This window comes from Triturus cristatus, chromosome 6, assembly GCF_964204655.1.
Source record: "Triturus cristatus chromosome 6, aTriCri1.1, whole genome shotgun sequence".
Classification (NCBI taxonomy): Eukaryota; Metazoa; Chordata; class Amphibia; order Caudata; family Salamandridae; genus Triturus; species Triturus cristatus.
This window is the reverse complement of record NC_140589.1, coordinates 743,639,023-743,664,509: the sequence shown is the minus strand read 5'-3', so window position 1 is coordinate 743,664,509 and position 25,487 is coordinate 743,639,023. Positions and strand designations below refer to the sequence as shown.

At 42.7% G+C, this 25,487-nt stretch overlaps 1 protein-coding gene across 1 annotated transcript in view; it reads right to left on the bottom strand.

Annotated features, from left to right (window-relative positions):
* The window catches only part of TBC1D32 (TBC1 domain family member 32), an 886,600-nt gene that overhangs the window by 243,496 nt on the left and 617,617 nt on the right, over nucleotides 1–25,487 (bottom strand). Inside the window, exons 27-28 of the mRNA XM_085611276.1 lie at nucleotides 21,595–21,720; nucleotides 21,101–21,184 (exon numbers count right to left, since the gene is read on the bottom strand). Coding sequence (XP_085467402.1) covers nucleotides 21,101–21,184; nucleotides 21,595–21,720 — 210 coding nt within the window. The remainder of the gene's footprint in view (nucleotides 1–21,100; nucleotides 21,185–21,594; nucleotides 21,721–25,487) is intronic.

Genomic DNA, 25,487 nt, shown 5'->3' with positions numbered 1-25,487 from the left:
ATCTTTGCTTTGGGACAACTGCGTGTCTCAAAATTTATTTTCTTTTTCAATGTTTGATTAATCACTGGTTTATCCCCAATCAGGGTTGAACATAAAAGTAACTTTCTAGAAATAACCTTCAAAGTAAGCTTCAAAACAACATCCCTTGAAGAGATGGCAAGAGGGCAGAAGGGAGAGTATGGGAGCACGAGTGGACTGCAAATGCAGGGGAAGCACACTCGGCCACAAGCCGCATCCAATCCTAGTCGGGCCACTTCTGCAAGCCTCTGCCACCTGCTGCCTCCCTGCATGATGGACATTCACTCCTGTGGTTTTGCTTCACACCCTCGCTCCTCCTAGGTCGACTCTACACAGACGCAAACAATTTCCACAAGCTGTTTGAAGAAGGTTGCTTGTGTTTTGGTTCCAGGAGAACCTGTCCTGGCAATTCGGGCTGGAATGTTCCTATTGAAGCATGGAGGTGACCGATCTGCATATGGTTGGGTCTAATCTGAGGTGGCATGGTGGGGTCAAAAGAATGATCGGTTGGAATTCTATCCTGCGTGACTGCCAGTGGTTAGACTGAGTGCAAGCATTCCTCCCATCAACTTTTGTGAGTTCGATGTTCTGCTCTAAGTTGCAAGTTAAAGTCCAGAAGAGGGTCCTTTGCTCACTGTGCCACTGGAACCAAGCTAAATCCAACTGAAGAGCCACAATCAGGGTGATACCGGTTGTGGGTTGCTTGTGCTCCGGTTCTGGGAGGACCTGACAGTTCCGGCTGGACTATTCCTTTTTGAGAAGGACCATGACTGATTTGTATATGGCTGGGTCCAAACTGAGGTGGCATAATGATCAAAAGAATGATGGGTTGGAATGCTACCTGAACAATTGCCAGTGGCTAGAATTCCTGCAAGCAAACCTCCCATCACCTTTTGTGTGTTTGATCTCCTGGATATCAACAGACAGGTTGGAACTTGTTTACATGTGCTTTGGTCCTGAAGCTGATTGGTCAAATACAACAATTTTTAATTACCTTTATTTATTTATGCCCATGAGGCTTTAACCCTCTCAGCAAAAGAATGCCCCGTTACACTGAGCATAAGACTAAATAATTGCGATACATTCAGGAATTATTAGTTTCATATCTATTGTCAAGTATTAGGCAGTTTCTGCCATTACCGTCAACTAGAAGTTGAGTTTACCTCCCAATTTCCAAGAATGTTGTAGTAAACTTACTCCAGCATACTGTTCATGTTTTTATCACACCAAAAACAATGTGTTAATTTTGTTTATGTGATTTGGCAAATGTATTGCAAGGATCTGGAAAAAGGATAAAAACTTTAACTTTGTATTTCAGATAGGATGATAAGGACTTTTTCAACTAGGAGTTATGAGTCATATAAGTATATAATCTGACATATTAAATGAGACTGAATCCGATTCATCGAAGGTGGCTGGGTGTGTGAATAGGACACTCCTTACTTGTTGTCCGACCGGTATTACTCATTTCTAAATCTGTTTCCCACTGGGTCGGTATTACCACTTCGTGTGTTTGTCACTGTGATGGGGTCTCTGTCCAGGCATTTTTACATTTTGAATCTTTCAGCAAATTGTACTGTATTTACTCAAAATGTTTTTTAATTCCTACATTGAAAAGATACAACTTTGTTCAGCATAGAACAGCTCTTTGCTTTTTACCTTTACTAAAGGGGTATGTTGTTTGTTTTGCTGTAAGTTCCTTTCAAAATCTGTCTTGCCATGCCAAAAGACCATCTGGTTTTAAAATGTGTAGTCTTATTACATTTTGGTCATCTTAACCTCTCAGTTTTGTATATGTATTGTAAGTTCTACTTTTATGATTATATTTTTAGTCAAATAAAGTACCAATTACCAGTATTTACATGAATAGAATTTGTAACAAACATTTATCGGACAGCTAATTTAGTGCAGACTATAAGACTAAGAAATCTAAATACTATAAATACAAAAACGACTTATGTGATCCGACCTCTGGAGGGAGAGTGAATAGGGTATAATGTCAGATATTGGAGAAGGAAAGAACATTTTCAAAAAACCTTTTTCATTTATCACAGCGCATTCCTTAGCAACCTGTGAATTATTTTTCTTTTATAGAAAATAGATTTTAAAATATCCATCTCTTAGTATTATCAAGGAGTATTAGTAATTTGTATATTTATTCTTGACTTTGCTGAGAGTGGCTTACTCAGATGGATCCACTTTTATGCTTGCATTGATGTCGTGCAATGAAATGGTTTAAACTAAAGTCAGCACTCATCAACTAGGTTTGTGGTGGCAATGCATATTGGACAGTTTTGTCAGGGAATGTGTGATATCATCAGCACATTTGTCAGAGCCCGTTTCAGAGAGCCATGGGGCAAGCAGGAGCTTCTGGGCACGACAGTAGGGGCAGAGGCTTTTTACTGCTGATGTCCTGGGGCTCAACGTACTGTGGATCCTGAGCAATTAGGCCAAGTACCCATTCAGCACTTAACTCTCAGTAGTAATGTGGGTCAAGCAGTCCAAAGCTTTTCAGGGCACAGGTTGATTCAGGGGGTTGAACATAGGTTTACGACTCAAAATACATTCAATATGAATGAGACTGACTGAATTATCCATTTTTTAATATATGTATTACATCATGTCTTTTTTCCTATCAGTGAAATTAGTGATTGACTATTTTCTTTATGTATGTGCATCTAAAAGTCATTTAAAAAATGTAGATAAAATGAGAAATTAAAATGGACTACGGCAAGGCAGTTAATTACTTGGATATGAAGTCTAGGCAAGCCAGTTAATTACTTGGATATGAAGTCTAGGTCCCTCTGGAACGGGCAAGCCATAGTGGAAGGGAGGGTGCAAAAGTGCCAAGTTGCAGGTTACAGGGGCCACCTGTTTTGAGATGAGGCAAAATCTGTTTGATCTCTGTGTGAATAATGGTCCCTACAAATTGCAACCGATGTGATGCAAAAATGTTTTGGGTAGATGCAGTATGGCGTGAAATGTAGTCAAAGGAGAAGAATTTTGGATTTGTTTATTTTTTTAAATTGTTTTTCAACAACAAAACACAGAAATGCAGTGCATCCTTCTAACACCACTGCGTCCGTTTATCTTAAGCTGGATGTATAAATACGGTAAAAATATTCTCTGCGCCCCTTCTCCTTTATCCCCAGTCTGTGGGTTCTTTTTCTCCAGCCTCAAACTACGACACCTATTCCCCAAGATTTGCCTGTACTACAAGGTGTGCCTTATCCTTCACCTGATTGGTGGACATCGTTGTGCCCACTATATCATTTTTTGTGGTTCTCTCCTGTTATTTACTCGCTCTTGTTCTTCGCTATACCATTAGTTCATGGTGGCCTTGTATCATCCTTTGTTATTAAGGATAAAACTAGACCCACTCTGTGTTGTGGGAAACAGAGCCAGCTCTTGTCCCCCAGATCTGAGAGTCGTTGCTTCCACCTTAGCCCGTCTTACTAGTTTGTCGACAAAGAATTATTCATTTTCCACATCTTTGCAATCTGTCTTTTGCCAGTATTGGGGTTAAATCAGTGAACCTAGCTGCTTCTTTAAGTTTCTTAGTTCTTGCAAGTACACCTGACAGACAGATCTTAGGTTCCTCCTTTACAGTCAACCCAGATATCTGATAGATCAGAAAGAGCAAGCTCGTCCAATAAAGTGATAACATTCAGCATGACCAAAACATATGAAGGGATCTGGATTGCAACCGGGGCATCTGTCTGAAGCGGTCTGAAACATTCTGTGTATTCTACTGGGCGTCACATATGAACGATGTAATAAGTGATACTGCGTCAACTGCAACATCACACTTCTGGACACTGACTTGGGGTAGCCATGTATCCTTGCCATTCACTTTCTAGTATTTCCTCCCTGATATCATTTGCCCAAATCTCCTCAAGTGTCACTACCAACCTTTTGGTTTTCAAGATCAGCAACAATACAAGCGAGTCACAACCCTTTTGCAATTACCAATTGACGAGACATCAAAGTGCTTATTCAGTGAGTTGCACGCTACACCAGAACCCATAAAGGATTAGTGGTGAATTAGTATAGTGAAATATGAAAGTAATTTGAGTGGTGGATATGTTACTCTTATTTGGATTGATAAGGATAGTGGAGGGATAGAAGAGGGAAAAGGTGTGCATTTATATAGCGCTTGCTACCCCTGAGGAGGTGTTGAAGTGCTTTTTCAGCGAGAAGAATGCTACTCTGGAACCCATAAATGATTAGTGGTGAATTAGTGTAGTGAAATATGAAAGTAATTTGAGCAGTGGCTATGTTTGTTATTTGGATTGAGAAGGATAGTGGAGGGATAGACGAGAGAAAAGGTTTGCATTTATATAGCGCTTGCTACCCCTGATGAGGTGTTGAAGCGCTTTTCAGTGGGTAGCATACTACTGTGGAACCCAAACAGGATTAGAGGGGAATCAGTAGAGGTAAATCAGTAGAGGGAAATCTCAAATTAATTTGAGTAGTGGGCATGTTAGTCTGTTATTTGGATTGAAAAAGATTAGTGGAGGGATAGAAGAGGGAAGGGTCTTGAATTTATTTATTTACTTTTTTGGAGTTCATAGCAGTAGGAGGGGGTTTGGGATGAGCAAAGGGGAGTTGGAGGGGGAAGAGTCTGAGGGAAGGGTTTAGAAAGGCTTGTTTGTGAGATCTGAATAGTAAAAGAGGTATGCGATGTTGCAAGGAGGGGTAGAGAAGGGATGAGCCTAGAAGGGTTACTTTGGGGATCATATTAGTGGTATGGAGTTTGGGATGAATGAGGCAGTGGAGTTAGAGGATATATTGAAAGAGGTATAGGGTGAGAAATATGGTGAAGCATTGGAAAGAGTAGTAGAATGAGGTTTGGAAGAGTCAGAGTTGAGGTAGAGGATATACTGAGAGCAGTATTGGGTGAGAAATAGGGTAGTGCATTGGATATGCTGAATTAGAAGCACAGTAATAAAAATATAGATACATAAGTACATGGAAGGCATATATATGCATAAGGAAGGTAATATATGTAGATTAAAGTTGTGTTTAATAAAAACTTCGGGCCGGATTCACAGAATTAACTTATGACAAAATCCTAAACTTACTACTTTTGGTATTCAAAGAATGCGCTTACTACTTTTGGTATTCACAGAATGCACTTACTACTTTTGGTATTCACAGAATGGATTTACGACTACTAATTTTACGTCCGCACGGAGGCCGGAGATTACGGCCCGGAGGCGGAGCTTCCGACCCAGAGGCGGAGCTTCCGGCCCGGAGGTGGGGATTCCGTCTGGAGATTTAGCCATGGCCGAAATCTCCGCCTCCGGGCCGGAAGCTCCACCTCCAGGCCGGAATTTCCGGCCCGAGTGCGGACGTAAAGCACTATTGCTGCTCTCATGGGGCCCGATTCACAGAATTAACTTAAGACAAAATCCTAAACTTACTACTTTTGGTATTCAAAGAATGCACTTACTACTTTTGGTATTCACAGAAAGCACTTACTACTTTTGGTATTCACAGAATGGATTTACGACTACTAACTTTACGTCCGCACTCGGGCCGGAGATTCCGGCCCGGAGGTGGAGCTTCCAACCCGGAGGCGGAGCTTCCGGCCCGGAGGTGGGGATTCCGTCCGGTGGCGGAGATTTAGCCATGGCCGAAATCTCCACCTCCGGGCCGGAAGCCCCGCCTCCGGGTCGGAAGCTCCGGGTCCAGGCCGGAATTTCTGGCCCGAGTGCGGACGTAAAGTTAGTAGTCGTAAATCCATTCTGTGAATACCAAAAGTAGTAAGTGCATTCTGTGAATACCAAAAGTAGAAAGTGCATTATGTGAATGCCAAAAGTAGTAAGTTTAGGATTTTGTCTTAAGCTAATTCTGTGAATTGGGCCCTCCGGCTTTAAAGTGTTGTTGTACTTTAAATTAATTTATTTGTTTATATTTATTTGTAATTCAATAGTGAAGCAATTGTAAATAAATAGTTATGACAAAAGATGTACTTATTTATGTAGTAACTTATATACATGTTAAAACTTAGAATAATGTAACTAGAAGTAATATGTACATGTTTTAAGCTGAACTAACAAATATCTTTATTTTTAAAAACCTAATTATTATACACGTTTACATAAAGCAATACACATATGTAGGTACATATCTATAGTCCAAATAAATGCTTATATACAAAAGGATATGCTGTATTTTTATGTTTGCGTATGGTGGTTATGTGGGGAAGAGACAATTCTTGAATATTCTTCTGAAGATAAGGTGGTTATCCGTGGATCTTATGTTCGGGAGTAAAGAGATCAATAGTTTGGCTGCTTGAAAAGAGAAGGATGTGCCACCTATGTTTTTTTTTTCTTGTACAGTGGTATTTTGAGGCGAGGTGCCACTATAGAGCGGAGGTTCCTTTGTTGAATGTATTTTTTGATTTTATTCCTGATTAACAGGGGTTCTGTTCCGTGTATCGCTGTGTGGGTGATACAAAGCAGCTTGAATGTGGATATTCTGGCAACCGGTAAGCAATGCAGGGAAGATGTGGGCTTGTGGCTTTATATGGAAGAGTAGTCTGACAGCAGAGTTCTGAATCTGATGTACTTTTCATAGTTGTTAAAGGGGATCCATGGTAAAGGCTATTGGCGTAATAGAGTTTGGACAGAACAAGAGAGATGGTAGCCTGGACCTTGCATGGAAATCCCAGATGGGAGAAGATGCGTCGCAGAGCTTTTATAGTAAACAAACTTGATCTTGCTAGTTTGCCCACTTGGGCATTCTTTGATAGCTTGGAATCCATGGTCATTCTGAGATTTCTGAGGTTTCTTACTTCCTTTGATACTTTAGGCGGTGTTCCCAGATCATCAGGCCAGGCAGCAAGTGGGTCATAATTTTTCCAATTGCCACGCATGAATATTTCCTTTTTGGAAGCATTCAATTTCAGATGGCTCCATGTCATCCATTGATCCATGGCTCTGAGACAATTGCAAATTGGTGAGTTTCCAATGTCTTTGGGGCATTCCAGTTGAAAGAGTATTTGCATTTTATCTGCATAGTTATAGCAGATGAGGTGAAATTGATTGATCAGAGCCGGTAATGACTTCATGTAGATGTTGAAACAAATGGGTAAGATGATAGAGTCTTGAGGGACCCCTGCTTTTGTGGAGTACGGTTTGGATGAGAAAGGGGGAGTATCCAGTTTGGAAGTCTGGAAGTATGGCATCATCTTCAATGAATTGTGATATCTGGGTAAATGCTGCTCTTTCTATCAGTTTGTACAGGAAAGGTCCATTTGTAATCGGTTTGTAGTTGTCGGGGTTCAGCGTGTCCACATTTGTTTTCTTTAGTGATGGGCATATGTATGACTTTTTGAGTACTTCTGGAAATATTACCATAGTTAAGGAATTGTTGATGATGATTCTTACTGGTGTGGCAGTAGAGGTTGTTAGAAGAATTTTCTTGAAGGTTTGTGGTGGACAGGGTTCAGAAGGGCTGCCGGCAGGCCTGCTTCATTGCTTTGACCAGGTCCTTAAATTTGTGTGAAATTTGTTGGAATGAATGGAAAGGCTGGGTTAGAGTATTCTTGGATTTTTGTTTTGGAAAAGGGTCAGTGCTGGTGCTTTTTCTTTGTTTTAATTATGAGTCCAACATGTCTGCAATGGCATGTAAAGATTTGCCAGTTTGTCTGTGAAATCTTGAGTAACGGGATGAGCTGCTTCTCGGCAATATGGTTTTCAAAATTAAGTGAGAATTTTAAAGAATTCTTTATTTGCACACTTAGCATTTTGAATTCTGTCTGAATAGTACCTTTTCCTATATTTTGTGATAGCGGACTTGTATAATTTGTTAAGTTTCTGTAAGCAAAGTTTGTCTTGATTGGTGTTTGTTTTGAGCCAGGCATGTTGCAGTTTCCCAATTTGTTGTTTTATCTCTGTATTTCTCCAAGGTGCCCATTTTCTTTTGTTCTGTTGTGTCGTTTTTAGTGGCATTAGGATATCAAAAGCTTCCTGTAGCCACTTGTACAGTTTTTGAAAATAATTTATTGTGTCTAGATCTGTACTGGTTGTTAGTTGTGTTTCGAAGTGTTCCAAATTGAGTTTGTTCCACAGTCGATAGGTGGATGCACGTAAGGTGGTTTTAGATGCATTGCTTTGTGTTGTTTTATGTTGGATAGCAAGCAACTGATGGTCTGACCTTGTGACTGGAGTCATGGTTTGAAAGGTAACTAGTTCTGTATTAACAAAAATGACATTTAGGATGTGTCCAGCGATGTATGTGCGTTTGTGGACAATCTGATGCAGGTTCAGTGCGTCTAGGCCAGTGATAATTGTTTTTGAATTGAGCATATTGGGTTTATCAAACCCAGTGTTGGGGTCACCTAGAATGCATAGATTGGAGTGAAGTATTATCAGGTCTGAAATCGTGTCTAGAAGTGTGTCTGGGAATGTTGCATTGCTAGGTGGAGGTCTGTAAAGGAGCAGGAAGTTACAGGAGGAAGATGGTGTAGGATTGCATCTGGGGAAAAGGGCCTCATGGTGCCATGCAACACTCCACACATTTCTGGTATATTTGGGTATTCTCCACGTTTCTTGCATCAGCCTCACCAGTGCATTATAGGTGAAAAACTGACCAGATGGCTGTAGAAATGTTCGGGCCTAAGTTTGACAATTACAGATCAAACCCCTCTTCAAATAAGTCCTCCATGCTAATCACTACAGCCCCAATTCACACCTCTGAATCGATCCGCTCAGCCATTTTACTGAAAGCCAACAGTGACCATAATGATACCTCAGGAGCATGTTGAACCTTCATGCTAGTGCGAACCAAAGTTCTTTGCCTACAGTACCCACCACCCCCACCAACCTTGGTAGCTTCCTATATTTGTTATATGGTTCATTCAGGTGGTTCAGTAGGTTTTCCCAGCAAAATGCATCACCTAAATATCTTAGTTCTACATTATCAGCGTCCGCTGCCCATTTAGCCACCCATTGCAGTTGGCCCACCACATAATACAATTCAAAATCAGGTGCACCCAAGACCTACTTCAGAGGGCAGCAACTACAATTTACTAAGACAGTATATCTGTGCCTCTCCTGCCCCACACCAATTCAACCAATATGCCAATCTACGCGGTAAGTATTTTTGGAGGGGTTGGGGGGGCTTGGAGAGGACTATTCTGCCTTTTGTCAAAAGGTGGAGCTTCTTCCAGAGAGTCATCTGATTCCTGCAATTAATTTTGCTATGTTCCCATCAATTAAGATAGAATCCAAGGGATAGATTTGAGCACTTAGAGTTACATATTCCCATTTCAGTGCCAGAGTGTGAATTTCATCGTTTTGGTCCTGTTCCAGCTGCCACAACTGGTATAAATTTAATTCATCATAGTTTACTTATAAGCCCAAGATCTTCCCAAATGTTCTCAAGCTATTGTCAGGCTACATCTTGTATGTAGAGCAGGACACTACCACTCTAATTCCCCAGTTCTCTCTTTGTTGCCTGAACACTGCTGCCTGACATCGGTTGCATCGCCAAGCAAACAACAGGGGTAACTTGCTCTATTGGCCAGGACTCTGAGATCATTTTGAAAGTTCGGTCTCTGCCTTCAGGCAACTGTACAACAGTCTTCTCCATTTTAACACACCTGTCTCAAAGACCTTTTCCTCAAGTGCCACAAATAAATATTCCCACAGCAAAGAGCCAAAGGCTCCCCTACCAGTGTGTGTTCTCTTTTTGGACATTCTTGGAGGACATGGACAAGGCATCTGATATTTATGGCTGCATGCCTTCTGGGGATAAAACCCTTCTGGTCATGATGTACCACGGTGGTCATAATGAGAGATATTCTATTTGTTAATATCTTAGCATGAAACGTTAATTTAGATTAAGCATATATAAAGGTGTTTGTTTTAGGGGCTCTCACCAAGGCTTCAGAAGGAGAATGATTATTACTTTACTAATGCTCTGCGGTAGCACACCATGCGCCAGTGCCTCATTGTAAACCACCCTGAGTTTAGGTGTCTACAGTGCAGTGTACAGTACATAAAATTCAGCTGTGAAGCCTTCTCTTCCTGGTATTTTGCCTGTTGCCATCCTCTTTACATCCAGCCGGGATTCTGACACTTGAAGAGGCACCTCCAATGTTGGCACCTGCAGCCCACTCTATTTCACCACCTTTGCTATTCTCAGCTTTTTTGATAGTACTGTGCCACTACCTCTTTATTTGATCCTGTGATACCAGTATGTGATCGAAACGCGATCCTATTGATGTCAGAGGAACATAGTCTTCTTCATCTCGCACTAACCATGCCATGAGATGACACAGCTTATCCCCTTCACTATGCTGTCTAACCTGTTTTTCTTTACAATCTAGCAGGGCCAGCCTACTCTCTCCATTACTGTAATAATAACCGACATGCTTAAGCACCTCAGGTTGTCGTTCTTCAACTGCCACTTCAGTTTCCTTAGCCTGAGTGTTGCTTCCAGTTTGGGCACCTCACTTGTCAGTGTCCATAAGTAGTGGCAATGCACACCTCTCTCAGGTATATATTTACAGTCGTCCCATTCCCTGTAGAAATCTCTCATTGACGCCTCATCTTGTTTAAAGGATTATAGTATAGGTTTTCGGAGTGTTGCAATACATACTCTATCCTGTAAGGCTGCAATCTGCAATCTTCACGTGGATTTTCAGGGTGTATAATGGCCCTAATCAAGTTAGACCGCAAGTGGTCCATGATCAGAAAATGTGTGCTAGAGATAACGACTATGAGAAATATAGCTATGCATGCGCGTCGAACGGAATATCATATCAAATCTAAAATGTAAAATATGTAAATGTGAGTAATGGTAGTATTCCCTGACCTAAGGGTGGGAAGTGTGCCAGGCATCAATAAGCAGCAGGAATGCTTCCATGCATGCAATGCAGCAATAGCCTGAAGAGATGGTGTCTGTGGTATGTGTCCCCGCACCAGATTAAGGACTGGCTCGCTCGTGCGTTCATGTGCTGATACAGTCTGTCTAAGAAATCCCATTATCCAGTAGTGGGAGCATTGGCTATGGTGAGTGCCAGGCCTTCTATTACCCTGAAAAGTATCACATATATAACACTTGGTATTTTTCGACCTTCTGTAGCTGAAAAGGTGTACCTGCTCTCATCCATATGAGCAGCCCCTGCATATGTAGAATATGTAGTATAATATAATGGGCCTGCCCATTTTTTCTCTAGTTTAATCCCTTCTTCTTATATCAAGTGTTTTTGTTTTAAGGCTATGTCAACACCCTGCCTCCAAAGATAGTTGTAAACTTTTTATCGATTGATTGGGTTCCCCATTACCCATATTTTCCAGGACATAATCCTGTATCTGTTAACCATACTCCTTGTCACAGTTTACATGATCTAGCTGAAGTGTGGTGCAGTCAATCCCCACTGTCCTAGTTAGATTTCCAAAACAAATATTGATGTTTAGTCCTCTTACTTTGAGGATACCCATTATGTCCTTCACGAATCCTGCTCTGTGAAACACCATAGTACATTGTCTGTTTAACACTAATTTAGAACTTAAGAATACTCATTAAAAGGCTGGTTCTCGGTGGGGCAAGATGGCGTCCGCTGCATCCGTTGCTTCGGACGTGTGAGCCGCTGCTCCCGGGTGCCTAAACCCCGCACTATGGCTATGTTAAACTGACCGCACAGAAGAGAGTAGGCGAAGGAAATATCTTACCGGCCCGGTATGCTGGTTTTCACGGCCGCAGAAATTTCGGCGGGGTTGCGCCGTCAGCATTGCTGCAGTTGGTGGAGCTACGTCTGGAGCTGGCATCGGTCGTCTCTACCGGCGGCTATACACTACGGCGGCTGGAGTGGGGCGCGCAAGCAATGCCTCCTAAAGCAGCGAGAGGGAGGACTCGCCCTCATGTAGACAATGCTAATATTGCCGGTAGTGGATCTAAAAATACAGCGAGCACTGTGAGCGGATCTAAAACTCTGAATAAAGACGCTGTGGTAAAAGGAGGAAAGGGAGGAAAAACGATGGAGAATGCGGGTAAGCGCACCATACCGCTATTGTTTATTGCTGGTAAAGCTAAAAAAAAGGGAAAGATATCCAATATCCCCAGAGCATGTCTTCTGCCGCAGAAGTAGGGTCCAGGTGCACTACAGACCCTATCATAGATCAAGAGGGGAGAGAGAGACAGCAAATCTGGTGATACTGGTAACGTTAACATAGATCCAAAATCTCTGCATGGAGCCGCCCAAGGTATTGAAATGGATAAGGGCATAAATGGGGAGGGGAGTGCTCCAATTACTCCATGCGGGCCCCCTACCTTGGATGATTCGGATGGTCCCAACATCAACACAGCGGGCGCTGAGGAGCCTGGTCTAGCTTTAAAAGGGGCTACAAAAGATGACAATATGAACCTCAAAGCCTCTTTGCAGGACATAGAATCTGGGGATTACCTTTTCTCATTATCAGACAGGGCCAATTCATCAAGTGACGACCTCGAGTCTATATTGATGGCCTCAGCTATGACTGGTGCACAGGGTGATGATGGTAGTGATCGTGACAGTATACACCTAGAGGATTCCGGTGATATATCCGATGGTAGCCTGCGAACAGTTCGTAAAAGACAGGATTTGAAAGGTGGCGCCAAGCAAACGAATGATGCCGATGGAAGTAATGCCTTACAATGGGACTATTCCTGTTCAACTGACTTAAGTACGGAGAACGATCGTGACCCGGGGATGGCTACCAAATCGTCAACCAGTGCAACCGAGGACATTTCATTAGCTTTGATCTATCAAACCATGGTCACCCACAGAGAGGAGGCACGAGCAGAGAGTCAGAGTCCAGGGGTCTTGCCGTAAATTGCCGAACTCGGTGCGGCGCATAGCAAAGACCTGCTCAGAGTTCACAACAAGATTTAATGAAGCCGAAGCGAGAATCTCATGTCTTGAAGACTAATTCTTCGCACAGAAGGCTCTGACTGACTCTCTATGATCCCTAAAAGACGATACGCTGTGGAAACTTGCCGATATAGAAAAGCGATCTCGTAGAAACAATCTTAGAGTCTTGCAAGTTCCAGAGGGGGTCGAGGGACAGGACCCTTGTAAATTCATCATTGACCTGTTTTCGGAAGCCTTTCCTGAATTGAGTAAATGGGACTGGGTGAGAGAAGTAGAGAGCACATCGCGTCCCATTCAATCTCCATCCAAGATCTGGTCAAACTATAGACAGACCCAGAGCGATTTTGATTTCTCTAAATAGCTTTCTGGCTTGGGAAGATGTGTATTTTCTGGCACGGCCTGACAAAAAAAGGCCAGGGAAAGGGCTTGAGTTCTTTGTTAGGCCTGACTTCGGTCATCTAATGGTGGAATGACGCTGGCATTTACGCCAGCTTATCGCACCATTTCAGGCCAAAGGGGCTCAAGTTTTTTTGTTAAACCCAGCCAAGCTCAAATTTATTGTTAAAGATCAAACCAGGTTCTTTACCTCTGAGGTACTAGTGAAAGAGTTTTTACAATCTTTGTAAAATGTGTTTTATCTAGGAGTCGTAGTTAGAACTAGTTAAGGTCAGGGCCCGAATTAGGATGTAGATGTAAACCTTTGTATACTTTCGATTTTCAATTTCTTTTGTTGGCCTGTTTCTCCCCCGTTCTTATTTATCTCTTTTTTCTCCTCTCTCTTGTGTGCTATTTCACCCTATGTGAAATTTGGTGATTCAGTTAGGATATGTTGGCATTGGCAACATATATGGTCTAAGAATGCTTTGAATTCAACATATTCTGTATGTTGCCATGCTTGGTTCATAGGGTGATGGGTGCGGTGTGGGGGTGATCACCCGGGTGGTGGGAGTTCGTCATCACAGGGACTATGGGTTCCAAAGCCTTGTGGAAGGGTGGGGGGTGGGGCTCTGAAGTGTCAGGGGGGGCTGGGCGGATGGGGTGGGGTAAAATAAAGAGAATAATCCACAGTATTGATAACATTTTGAGTTTGACAGATGTCAGTTTTTAGAGAATTGAGTATTGGATTGACCCCCTATTTTCTAATGGCTAGACCTGGGTTTCGAATATGCTCATTAAATGTATGTGGCCTAAATAGCTATAATAAAAGACAAAGGGTAGCCGCTGAACTTCGGGTTATTCAACCAGATGTGGTTTGTTTACAAGAAACCCATGTACCCTGGGGGAAGCTGAAAATATTATCACAAATGGGTTTTGAGCTTCTAGCAGCCTCTCAACAATCTACAATGACTTGGGGGGTAGCGGTGTTAGCTAAACCTGTCATACAAACCTCGGGCGGGTATTAGCTGATAAGTTGGGGCGATGGCTTATCGTGGAATGTATGATAGGGGAGAAAAAGTTCTGCACTGTTTATGGCTCCAATCTTGATGATGCCATGGTTTTGGAACAACTTAATTTGGAGCTTGCACTATGGCCTACCCACCTAATGCTGTGTGGGGATTTTAATATTAATTTGATTAATAAGGAACTTCAGTGGGGCATACAAAATTACAAAGGTAGGAAACCTAGGGTTTTTAAGGCGCTATTTTACTCACTGATGGATCATGGTCGCTCCCTTCGCACTAAAGTCAGCTAATTTTACTATTGTGGGAGACCTTAACCTACATTTGGAAAATACACAGGACAGGTTAATTAGCACGGTCCTGACGGACCTGGAAGCATTGAAAATCTTTTTGCACAATCATGACCCTACCCACCAGGCAGGTCACCTCTTGGATCCAATCTTTTCTACTCTTAATTTCGAATGTAAGTCACCCATTCCGCTGGATTGGTCCGACGATTATGCCATCTACTTTAGTTTGCAAATTTTGAGAACCTTGCCAGTCAATAGAGGGGACAATACCAGTTACTATAGAGCATGGTCAAAATTAGATCTCACTGCATTTAACATCACATTATGTGGTACGCGTCCAGACCCTGAATTCCTCTTCTGCCTCTTAATCTAGCAGTTACATCTTGGTTGTCCACTGCCATTAATTTGCATTTGCCCTTGCGTTGTAAACGCAGTTTAGTTCACCATCCACCGGCACCATGGTACACTGACGATCTAAAACTTGTGAAGTCTGAGTGCAAGTACTTGGAGCGCAGGTGGAGAAAAACGTATAGCCCTCAACGAAAACTTACCTATAAAGCAGCACTTGGTCAGTATCATCTAGCATGTAGGAAAGCAAAATCTATATTTGTAACTAATGAAATTAATAAATCCTCTAACCGGCCCCGCGCACTTTTTTCAATGATAAAAAATTTGGCGGGCTCTAAGACTCTTCCATCGCCACAAACTCTCGATGAACCTCACTGTAATGAGATCGCTGATTTCTTTACTGCTAAAGTAGAAATGATTCATCATTCCCTCTTAGGCTCGCATCCTCTCTTCCCTCCTATGCAACATGCAATTTTAGCGTCTGCCCCTGTCCCTTCTGGACCCATTTTATCTAAATAGCCCTTGTTGGACCAAAAATCCTTATTTGATTGCTTATCCAAAGTAAAGTCCGGTTCCCCCCTTGATCCGGTAAATATCTTGCGTCAGCTCTCTCAGGACCCTTTGTCTACTATCCAGAACTTGTTAAATGCCTCACTCCAAGAATCAACGGTTCCCGAGGACTGGAAACGGGCGATGGTGGTCCCTCTTCTTAAAAAACCCACAGTTGACCCCAAAATTCTAGCGAACTATCGTCCTATTTCCCGGCTTCCTATGTTCTCTAAAATCCTTGAGAGGCATGTTAACCTCCATCTTTCGTCACATATTGAATCCTCTGGATTTCTTCATCACTCTCAATCGGGTTTCCGTTCTCACTTTTCAACCGAGACCACGTTATTAGGAGTAATTGAGAACCTACGCTTGTTACTCGACCGAGGAGAAACGGCGGCGCTTATCCTTTTGGATTTAAGCGCCGCGTTTGATACCGTGTCACACCCCATTCTATTGAAGGCACTTAGGTCAGCAGGGGTAGTTGGTTCAGCCTGGTCTTGGTTGGCTTCTTTTTTGCAACACCGTTCCTTTCAAATCTTTTCGTCCACTGCTTCCTCATCCATTCGCCCATCTGCATATGGAGTTCCCCAGGGGTCCTCACTCAGCCCTCTGTTATTTAACATCTATGTACGTCCTTTGGCTGATATTGTGGAGGCCTCTGGCTTAGTTCTTTACTCATATGCAGATGATACCCAGATCATTTTTTGACTCTCAGCTGAAGCGGAAAGCTCTCCCTCCTCGCTTCAGCATGGTCTGGGTAAGGTGGCTGAGTGGATGCAGACTAATCTGCTAAAACTGAATGGTGAAAAAACCGAGGTCTTAATCTTCGGTAAGAACACTCACCTTTGGGGTCCCAGACATTGGCCTCCTACAATGGGCTCTCTTCCCCAGCCTGTGAAGCAGGTGCGGAATCTTGGTTTTATAATGGACGATTCACTCTCTATGCGGCAACAAATGGTGAGTGTCACAGCCACTTGTTTCACCATATTGAGATGGCTACGCAAGATTCTTTGGATGCTCCCTGACTACACCAAGCGTACGGTTGTCCAGGCGTTAATAACATCACGCCTGGACTATGGAAATGTGCTGTACTTAGGGGGTTGCCAGGAGACTTTGCGGAAACTCCAGCTGGTTCAAAACTCTGCAGCCCGTCTCCTGTGTAAAATCCCCCGTAGGACTAGTGTCTCCCCTTTTCTTCATGATCTACACTGGCTTCGTATAGACAAGCGCATCGAACACAAGACGCTGTGCACAATGTTCAAGATTAAACATCAGATTGCTCCTGCATACTTACAATCTCTTGTCCATCCTTATGTCCCTGTCCGCTCGCTTAGATCTGCATCACAGGGCAATTTTCATGTTCCTCGTTTTAGGTTGTCTAGAATGGGAGGTCGCTCTTTCTCATGTCTCGCTCCTAGGCTGTGGAACTCACTTCCTCTGTCTCTGAAGCTGGAACCTCATTACTTGAACTTTCGTAAGAATTTGAAAACCTGGTTATTTTCCCGCAAATAAACTTCAGCCACAGTGATCCCCTTAGTGCCTGGTCATCGGCGGCGCTGGGAGACCCCATTGTGGGTAGCTGCGCGCCTAAAAAATCAATTAATAATAATATTAATCATGGTTTGGATGATGTAGGGGATTATTTTTGTTCCCACAATCCTGGATTTACATTTTATTCTCATCCCCATCAAAAGCTAGTACGACTCGATTATTTTTTTTGTATCGTCTATATTATTTACAGGAGTCAAAATCCGAGTTTTCCCAAGAATCACATCTGATCACGCACCAGTAGTTATGAATATACCCGCATTAGGTTCTTGTATAAACCCACACATTTTTACCTTTAATAGGAAACTGCTTCTTGAAAATACCTTTATAAATCATATCAAGAGTTGGATTAAGGGCTTCCTCCAAGATAACCGGCATTCAACATCCGCTGGGGTTCTGTGGGATGCTTTTAAGGCCTGCCTTAGAGGGGAGGTCTTGAGCTATGCATTATACCAGCAAAAGAAAGCTAAGTGTGCAATGCAGGAACTGTATACTAAACTTAAGACGGCGGAAGAAAATTTGGCACAGGGGATCTTGGTTAAGAATGACATTGCATAATTACAAACTAAGGTTGCAAGTTGTAAGGCTAATATTAATCTATCCTTGAATAAGGATATCGCAGCTAAATACTTGGTATACAAAAAGGAATGTTACGAGTATGGAGAAGCGGTAGGGCGTTGCCTGGTCAATAGATTACGTTCTAACGAAGCTGCCCATAGAATAACCGGCATGAAGAATCAGTCAGGTGATATGGTTTATGATCCCCAAGAAATTCTCCAGATTTTTTATGAAAATGTATATTTGGGGAAAGAAACAGGGCTGCATACTGGGGACTCTGCAATACAACAGTTGGTGGAACAAGTTGGTCAGAAGGAGGCAGAGATCTTGGAGAACCCTATTACCATGGAGGAGTTGGAACTAGCTATAAATAGCATGGTGATTGGTAAGGCAGCGGGTCCTGATAGGCTCCCTTCGGAGGTGTATAGGGCCTTTTTTCAGAATATTAAAACAGATTAGTCTTCCAACCAGCCCAAATGGGAAGGGCACCTCAATCCTGGGATGAGGCCAATATCGTTATCTTCAGGAAAAAAGATAAGCCACCGGACTTGCCAGGGTCATAATGCCCAATCTCTCTTGTCAACTGCGATGGGAATATATATGCAAAAATTCAAGCAAACAGGTTAGCAAAGGTAATTTCTCCCCTGGTCTCCCCAAAACAACATGGATATATTCCTGGTCGGGCGACTGTGAATCACATTAGTAGAATCGTGACGCTCTTCGATATTGCTCAGGTTGAAGCTAGGGACTTAGGGCTGATCTTACTTGATGCTGAGAAGGCGTTCGATCGTGTAGCCTGGGATTTCCTCTGGGGGGTCATGCAGCGGATGGGGTTCAGTCAGGGGTTTATCCAGGCTGTAAATGTACTATATCAATCGCCTTCCGCAAGGTTCTGCTCTATGGGTCTTGTATCAGACCCTATAAAAATCTTAAGAGGCACACGGCAGGGTTGCCCCTGCTCTCCCTTGCTGTTTGCCCTATATATTAATCCTTTTTTAATAATATTAGAGAGAAGTACCCAGATTAAACCTTTCCGTGTTTTGGAATACCAGTTCCATGTCTTTGCATATGCGGATGACATTGCCATCATAACATCGGAGCCTGTCACGGCTATACTTGAAGTAGAACATCTAGCATCAATATTCAAAATTTTCGAAATTGGCTCTTCATTAACTTGATTTTATATCGCGTTTTTGAGTTTGTCTTGAATGTGATATTAAGAATTTATCAGGGTTCAGGCAGGAGTATGCTTTCCTGAAAAAGGGCTTTATCCTGAATTGAATGTAAATAATTCATCCAGGAATGTATCCTTTTTTCTAAAACCATAACAATCTCTTTCCACAAACAATATTTTAGACTCCAAACAGAAACAATTTTCAATTCATAACGCATTTTAACAAAGGAGTTTGGCTAGACTAAATGCTGCTTAAACAGGGTAAATTCCAGCCCAATTTGGGCTTTTAGAGTGGAATTTGGCAGTCCAAAAATGGGTCTAAATTCATTGCATTGAAGCATTAAATGGCTTAGCAAACTTCATGCACATAGCTTCATTCAATGCCATCATGAAGGTCTGAATTTACTTTTTTGACCAAAAGTGGAGAAGCTAATTAAGGTGCATTAACTTTTCTAGCCAGGGTCTTAAAGGCATAACCAAGACAGCAAGCTTGTGATCTTAAGGCCATGTGATGCTAAAAACTATGTCTATGATTAAATAAATCCATATTTATGTACTGCAACACTTTCCTTTTTAATTTTTTTTGTCCAAAAACAACCATTTCGTTTTATTAACATTTACCTCCCTGAAGTTTGCACTGCAGAAAAATTCAGGTTTGGAGATGAATCACTGCAAGTAAATCAATGTTTTGCTTAACACTATGGCCAAGCCTCCGACCGGCATTGTGTCGGAAAGGAAACCAACTGACCAGCAGTTGGAGGTTCCATCCAACAAATTTGGACATGAGCGCTCAACATCTATTTATCTAATGCGGCTTGTACAGCGGGCGGAAAAGGGCACCGGCACAACCTGCATTAGGAAAATGGATTTTTGCAAACATCCATGGATCAGGTGGCAGGCATCACAGGGTGCAAAAAGAACAATTGATGGACAGAATGCAGAACAATGTCATACATTCACCCCAGTACAGAGATCTGGGCCTAAATCCATCTTTTTTGCTCACCATGCCATTCCAGTTTGAACCCAGCCATATGCAAATCAGTTTTGACCCAGCGCCCGATGGGAACAGTCCAGCCCGAACTGCCAGGCCAGGTCCTCCCTGGACTGGAAACAAGCATCCTAGGACCGCTTTCGGGGTTCACCCCTCATCAGCCAGGATAGCTTGATTTCAGTGGCATGGAGAGCACGGGACCCACGTCTGGGCCTACGCGTCCCACTCGGGGTGACAAATACAAAAAGTACAATTGATGGACAGAATGCAGATCAATGTCATACATTCACCCCAGTACAGAGATCTGGGCCTAAATCCATTTTTTTTGCTCACCATGCCTTTCCCGTTTGAACTCAGCCATATGCAAATTAGTCATGACCCTCCGCCCACAAGGTGGATGGATGTTTGGGGAGGCACCACAGGTGCCCCCCCCGGCCTCTTAGCGGAGGCCGCAGAGGGACAGGAGCCCTGCTAGGGGCCCCCAAAGCCCGTTTCCGTCTGCCTTTCTATGGCATTCAGACTGCCATAGAAAGGCAGACGAAAGGGACATCGTAATCGTAATCCCTACGGCCTGAGACAGCAATCAGACATCTACTAAGGCAACTCTACCACGCTCACCTGAATTCCATTTGTCCTGCCTATGAATAAAATACCAAAATTATTTTGGGTTATTGCTGCAACAGATTTTGAACTCAGTGGCCCACATTTTATTCTTACTACTATTATTTAACATTTATTATTATTAATGATTTTACTGCTACTACCTGGGAATGTATTGCCACACCTCAGCACCACCTTACCAAACCCAATGCCTACACTAACAAATAAAATAGCTACTCTTCTATAAAAAAGTTTTCAAAAATAAAAAGTATTTTTCAGCCATCTTTGTCTACAATATTCTATGCCATCACTGAAAACGCCGCCATTAACCTGCTATCAAGTAACAGGAATTTACCAGCATGTTTATGCTATAAATAAATGGGCATCTGGAGCGCCAGACTGAGCGGAGGCCGCCAGGTATCTCAAAGTATAGGGCACTTAGCATTGAATGGAATGAATGGTTTATTGAACCAATAGACAATATTTGCTTACTTCCAGTAATAAAACTAGGTAATGAACTATCACATCAAAACGAACGTATGTGTGGGAGGGGCATAATGCTGTATCTTCTAAACATTCTGTTTGCACATCAACATTAGCTCCATGAGTTTCTTTCTGGTCTGTGGCATAAGCTTACTATATTATGGAGATCAAGATGACATTATCTTATTTTTGAAGTCTTATCACAGTCTTTTACGCTAAAATTATCCAACAAAAGCATTTTAGATGGCCAGCCATGGCTGTGGATTTACTTACTTTTGTAATCGGTCTTGCCGAAGTAACAGTCAGAGGGGCTTTCTGAAAGACGTAAAACAAAGGCCTCTAGCAAATCTGCCAATACTGCAACAAAACAAATAAAACAGGACCACGTTATCTAAAGCACGAAAAAATATTGCACATGCGTGCACATAACAAAAGCAAATTAAACCATTAGCAACGAGAAAACAATGTTATCCCATGTATGTCACTCCCCCTAGGCAGAAAAAAAGAGTACAATTTGGTAATTTTATCATTCTCATTTTTTAAAGTGTAAATTGCATTTTTAATAGTAGGGCTAAAAATCTGTGTGAGTATACTGGCATTCATTCTTTGCAATATTTCTGCGTGGTCTGTCCATCGACACTGTGGCTGGGTAACTGTGATATTTGTTTTTGCAGCACTATTAACAGACACGTTAATAAAGCCCCCTCCCCCCTTCATTCCCTAACGTTGTGCAGACAGAATAAGAGCTATGAAAAGATTGAACTTACAGCTACCACTGACTGTTTCAGGCCTGGTCTTCATGGTTTTACAAAACTGTCTTCTGCATGTGTCCAACCACTCCGTCTGCTTATCCAGATTTTTGGAGGCTGACAGAAACTTTGCAAGATCAGAATCTATAAACACATGATGAAGAGTTTTAATTTTACCACAAGTAGTACCCAACGGTACACCACTATTTACATCTTCTCGCACTTTAAAATAAAACATGAACAATGCGGCACTCCACAAACAGGGGGAGTACATGAGACCACCATGGAATCCAGTGGAACACCAGGAATTTTAGTTGTATTCGGGGGTCAGCCCCCCACGTATATTGCCCGACCCCCATGGGAGCAATTTACATATTTACAAATGTTTGTTTTCCATCAGGAGTGGAGGAGGGCGTATTGCGCCCCCAAGAAGGGCGCAATCACGCCACCCAGGAGGAAATAAAATGGTGCTCAGACATTGTGTGTTGGCCCTCCCTACACATTTGTTTTCTAATCCAAGGTTGTTTTTCTCCTAGGGGGTGTTTTCCTCCCAAGGAGTGCGCGATCGGCCCCTCAGGGGAAAAAAGTGGGCATGTATTTCCTGTAGTTTCCCTGATATTACCACAAATATCGCCTGCAGCCCACACAATGCATGCTGTTTTCCACATCATGCAAAACACATATATACAGAGTGTTTTTAGAAGGTAAAAACTGCCCCAGTAATGAAACGTGGGATACATTTTAGGTCTGGAATTATCATCCATGAGCATTTGTTTGAACTGTAGTATATACGGATATGGGGCTTGTAGACAGCCTCTTCATCCACCGGTCTGTTGTGTCATTCAGCGTGTTCTTCCACGCACTACAGCAGGAAGCAAAGCGTCATGCCAAATCGTCTATTTGGCTAACTTCACACTGTGAGTGATAGGATTAAGAATTTACACTCAAAGGACGAGTCTTCCGTTCCAGGGGCAATACAATCTGAATGTGTGCTATTGAGATCAAAGCAAGATTTTTACTTTGAGCCGATTATTTTTATACTGACAATGGCCCAGCACTTCCCTCAACAATAAAGTTTGTCAAAAGCCATGACAAAACAAGCACTGGCAAAACCAGAAGGCTTTGCAAATGGCTGTTTGGCTATCTGGTTTGATAATAGAGACATTTTTATTATGCTGCCCAGGCCTTATTGTTTTGTCCCCGTCTGACTCGAATATTGTTGAATTTGCCTGTCTTTCACCTAAAAGGGTCTCAGCTGCATAAGGGGGCAATATTAAATGAACAGCGGCTAGAGTGGTCCTCTGAAGATGAAGTATGGAGCGGTATTGAGTATGTAGTAACTTGAAGTAATACGTTGTTCTTTTTAGTGTCTTTGGAAGAGTTCTTCACATCGCAGCATCCAGAAGCTAAGAGACAGACAGACAGACAGACAGACAGACAGACAGACAGACAGACAGACAGACAGACAGACAGACAGACACACACACACACACACACACGCACCTAGTTCTGCCTCCTGTGTTTCATTAGGAAGGTTTTAGACTGTTTTAAGAAAGGCAGCAGAGATGGCGTATAGGTGGATGGCTGCTGCCCAGACCCTGACTCAAGTAATGGAAAACAGGTCTGAGGCAAGATCAGATACTGAGACAGCTTCAGAGAGAGAGGACAATGAAACTGAATCTGAAAGTAATTTTGCAGTTAAAGGAGATGCATCCGGTAACTCGTCTTCCATTGATTCTGAGAAACATGGTCATGTCAGCTGTGACGTCCCTAGGCAAATACAATCTGTGCAGTGGAGAGACAGTAGCAGAGTAGATAAGCCCAAAGAGCAGGCATCTGCGGTGTTGAGCACAGAGTGCGCTCTTGGCAGCCATCCAATTTGGTGCAGCCTCAAATTCCTCCGCTCACTGCAGAAGGAGGATGTAAAGCCAGTACAGTAAATGTTTTGCCTATTGAATCCGCATCTCTTTCTAGATGTTGACGATCGTGAGGAATATGTGCACTAAACAAATTTGTGTGCTGAACAGCTTCTGAGGAAGCTTGGATGTCTCCATCTAGGGCACAACAGTGGTCTCCAACTTCACTCGGAGAGTTGAATAAATATCTGGGCCTTAAGCTAAAAATGGGGATTGACACAGACCAAGCGTACAAACCTACTGTATACTCACATAGCTTAGTTAACACCCAGCTTTGCACCGGTCACAAGGTCAATGGGATTCCTCACAAGTAGACTTCCATTGACCTTGGTTTGACCCATTCCTATTGCGGTTACTGGGCCCAGCCACACAAGTAGGGCAGCTTTTTTATTGTGACAAGTGGGGTAACACGGGATGCTTGGAATTTTGTGGGTTACTGATGACTCTGACTTCCATCACAGAAATGTAGGGAAAATGTGTGCAGCTCCCACTATCGCTGATCTCTCCAAAAGGCACTTTGGGACTTTCTGTGTGGCGGTCTCTTGGCCTACCCACACAAGTGGGATACCAATGTTATCGGGAGGATTGTGGGAATGCTGGGTTGTAGAAAATATGTGGCTCTCCTCTGATTTGGAATTTTTGCACCAATAATTGTGAAGAAAATATGTGTCTATAGGCAATGTTTGAGGTTTGCAAGGGCTTCTGGGTAAGAAAACCTTGTGAGATGAATGCAAGGTGCACCCTGGTCGTCTAGTTTTTGGAAATGTGTGGATGTGGTAGGTTCCCTAGGTGGCGGCCAAGACAGTGCCCCAAAATCCACTGCTACCAACATTTCAAAAACATGGTTGGTTTCTGAGGAATAATTAGCACACAAGTAAGTTACCACCTTTATCAGGATAACTGTGGGAATAGTGAGTTGTAGGTACTTTCGTGGCTTCCCAGCAGATTCCAGAACTTTCTGTTACCGAAATGTGAGAAAAATGTGTATTTGTAGCCAAAATTTGAGGTTTGCAAGGGCATTGGGCAAAAAAACCCTTATGATCCACGCAAGTCATGTCACCCTGAAACTCCCCAGGGTACCTAGTTTTCAGAAATGTGTAGGTTCCCCCAGGTGGCAGTTGAGCTTGTGCATAAAATACAGAACTACTCAAATAAAAAAAACCAAAAAGTTGGTTTTCAGTGAAAAAGGTTGATGTTTTCCATGTTGCGTTTTGGGCCCTTTCAGGTCGCAGGCACTAGGTCTACCCACACAAATGAGGTACCATTTTCATCAGCAAACTTGGGGAACACTGGGTGGTAGGACATTTGTGGCTCCCCACAGGCTATAGAACTTTTCCTCATAGAAATGCTAGGAAAATGTGTGTTTGTACCCAATCTTGGAGGCTTGCAGGAGCTTCTGGGTATAAATACATGGTGAGAGCTATGCAAGTCACACCACCATGGACACCCCCAATTGTCTAGTTTTCAGAAATGTCTGGGTATGGTAGGTTTTCCTGGAAGGCGACTGAGCTAGGGCTTAAATCCCCAGCTAGCCAGATTGTAAAAAAAACATGAATTCTGCTATGATGATATCTCCAGGCTGTGTTTTGGGGTGTTAAGTGTCACAGGCGCTATTCCCAGCCACACGAGTGAAGTACCATTTGTTCGACATGACATCTTTGTGGTGGTCTTCCCTCAAACATTTTGCTTTCACCCCTCCGGTTTTCTGAATTTGTTTTTGTTGGCATTAAGACTCTGTGCACTTTACCACTGCTAATCTTCCTAAAACATAGTAAAATTGTCCAACACCTGATTGCCACATTTAATTCACTATTAAGTCCCTTGTGTATGGTACTACACATACCCAACGCCTGTAAATTTAAAGCTACTACTGGGCCAGCAGCACTCATAGTGCCACCCACTAAAGTAGCACTTTAAAACATGTCTCAAGCCTGCCATAGCAGCCTGTTGTGCAGTATTACACTGTGAATTCGACCTAGTAAATGAACCTCTTGC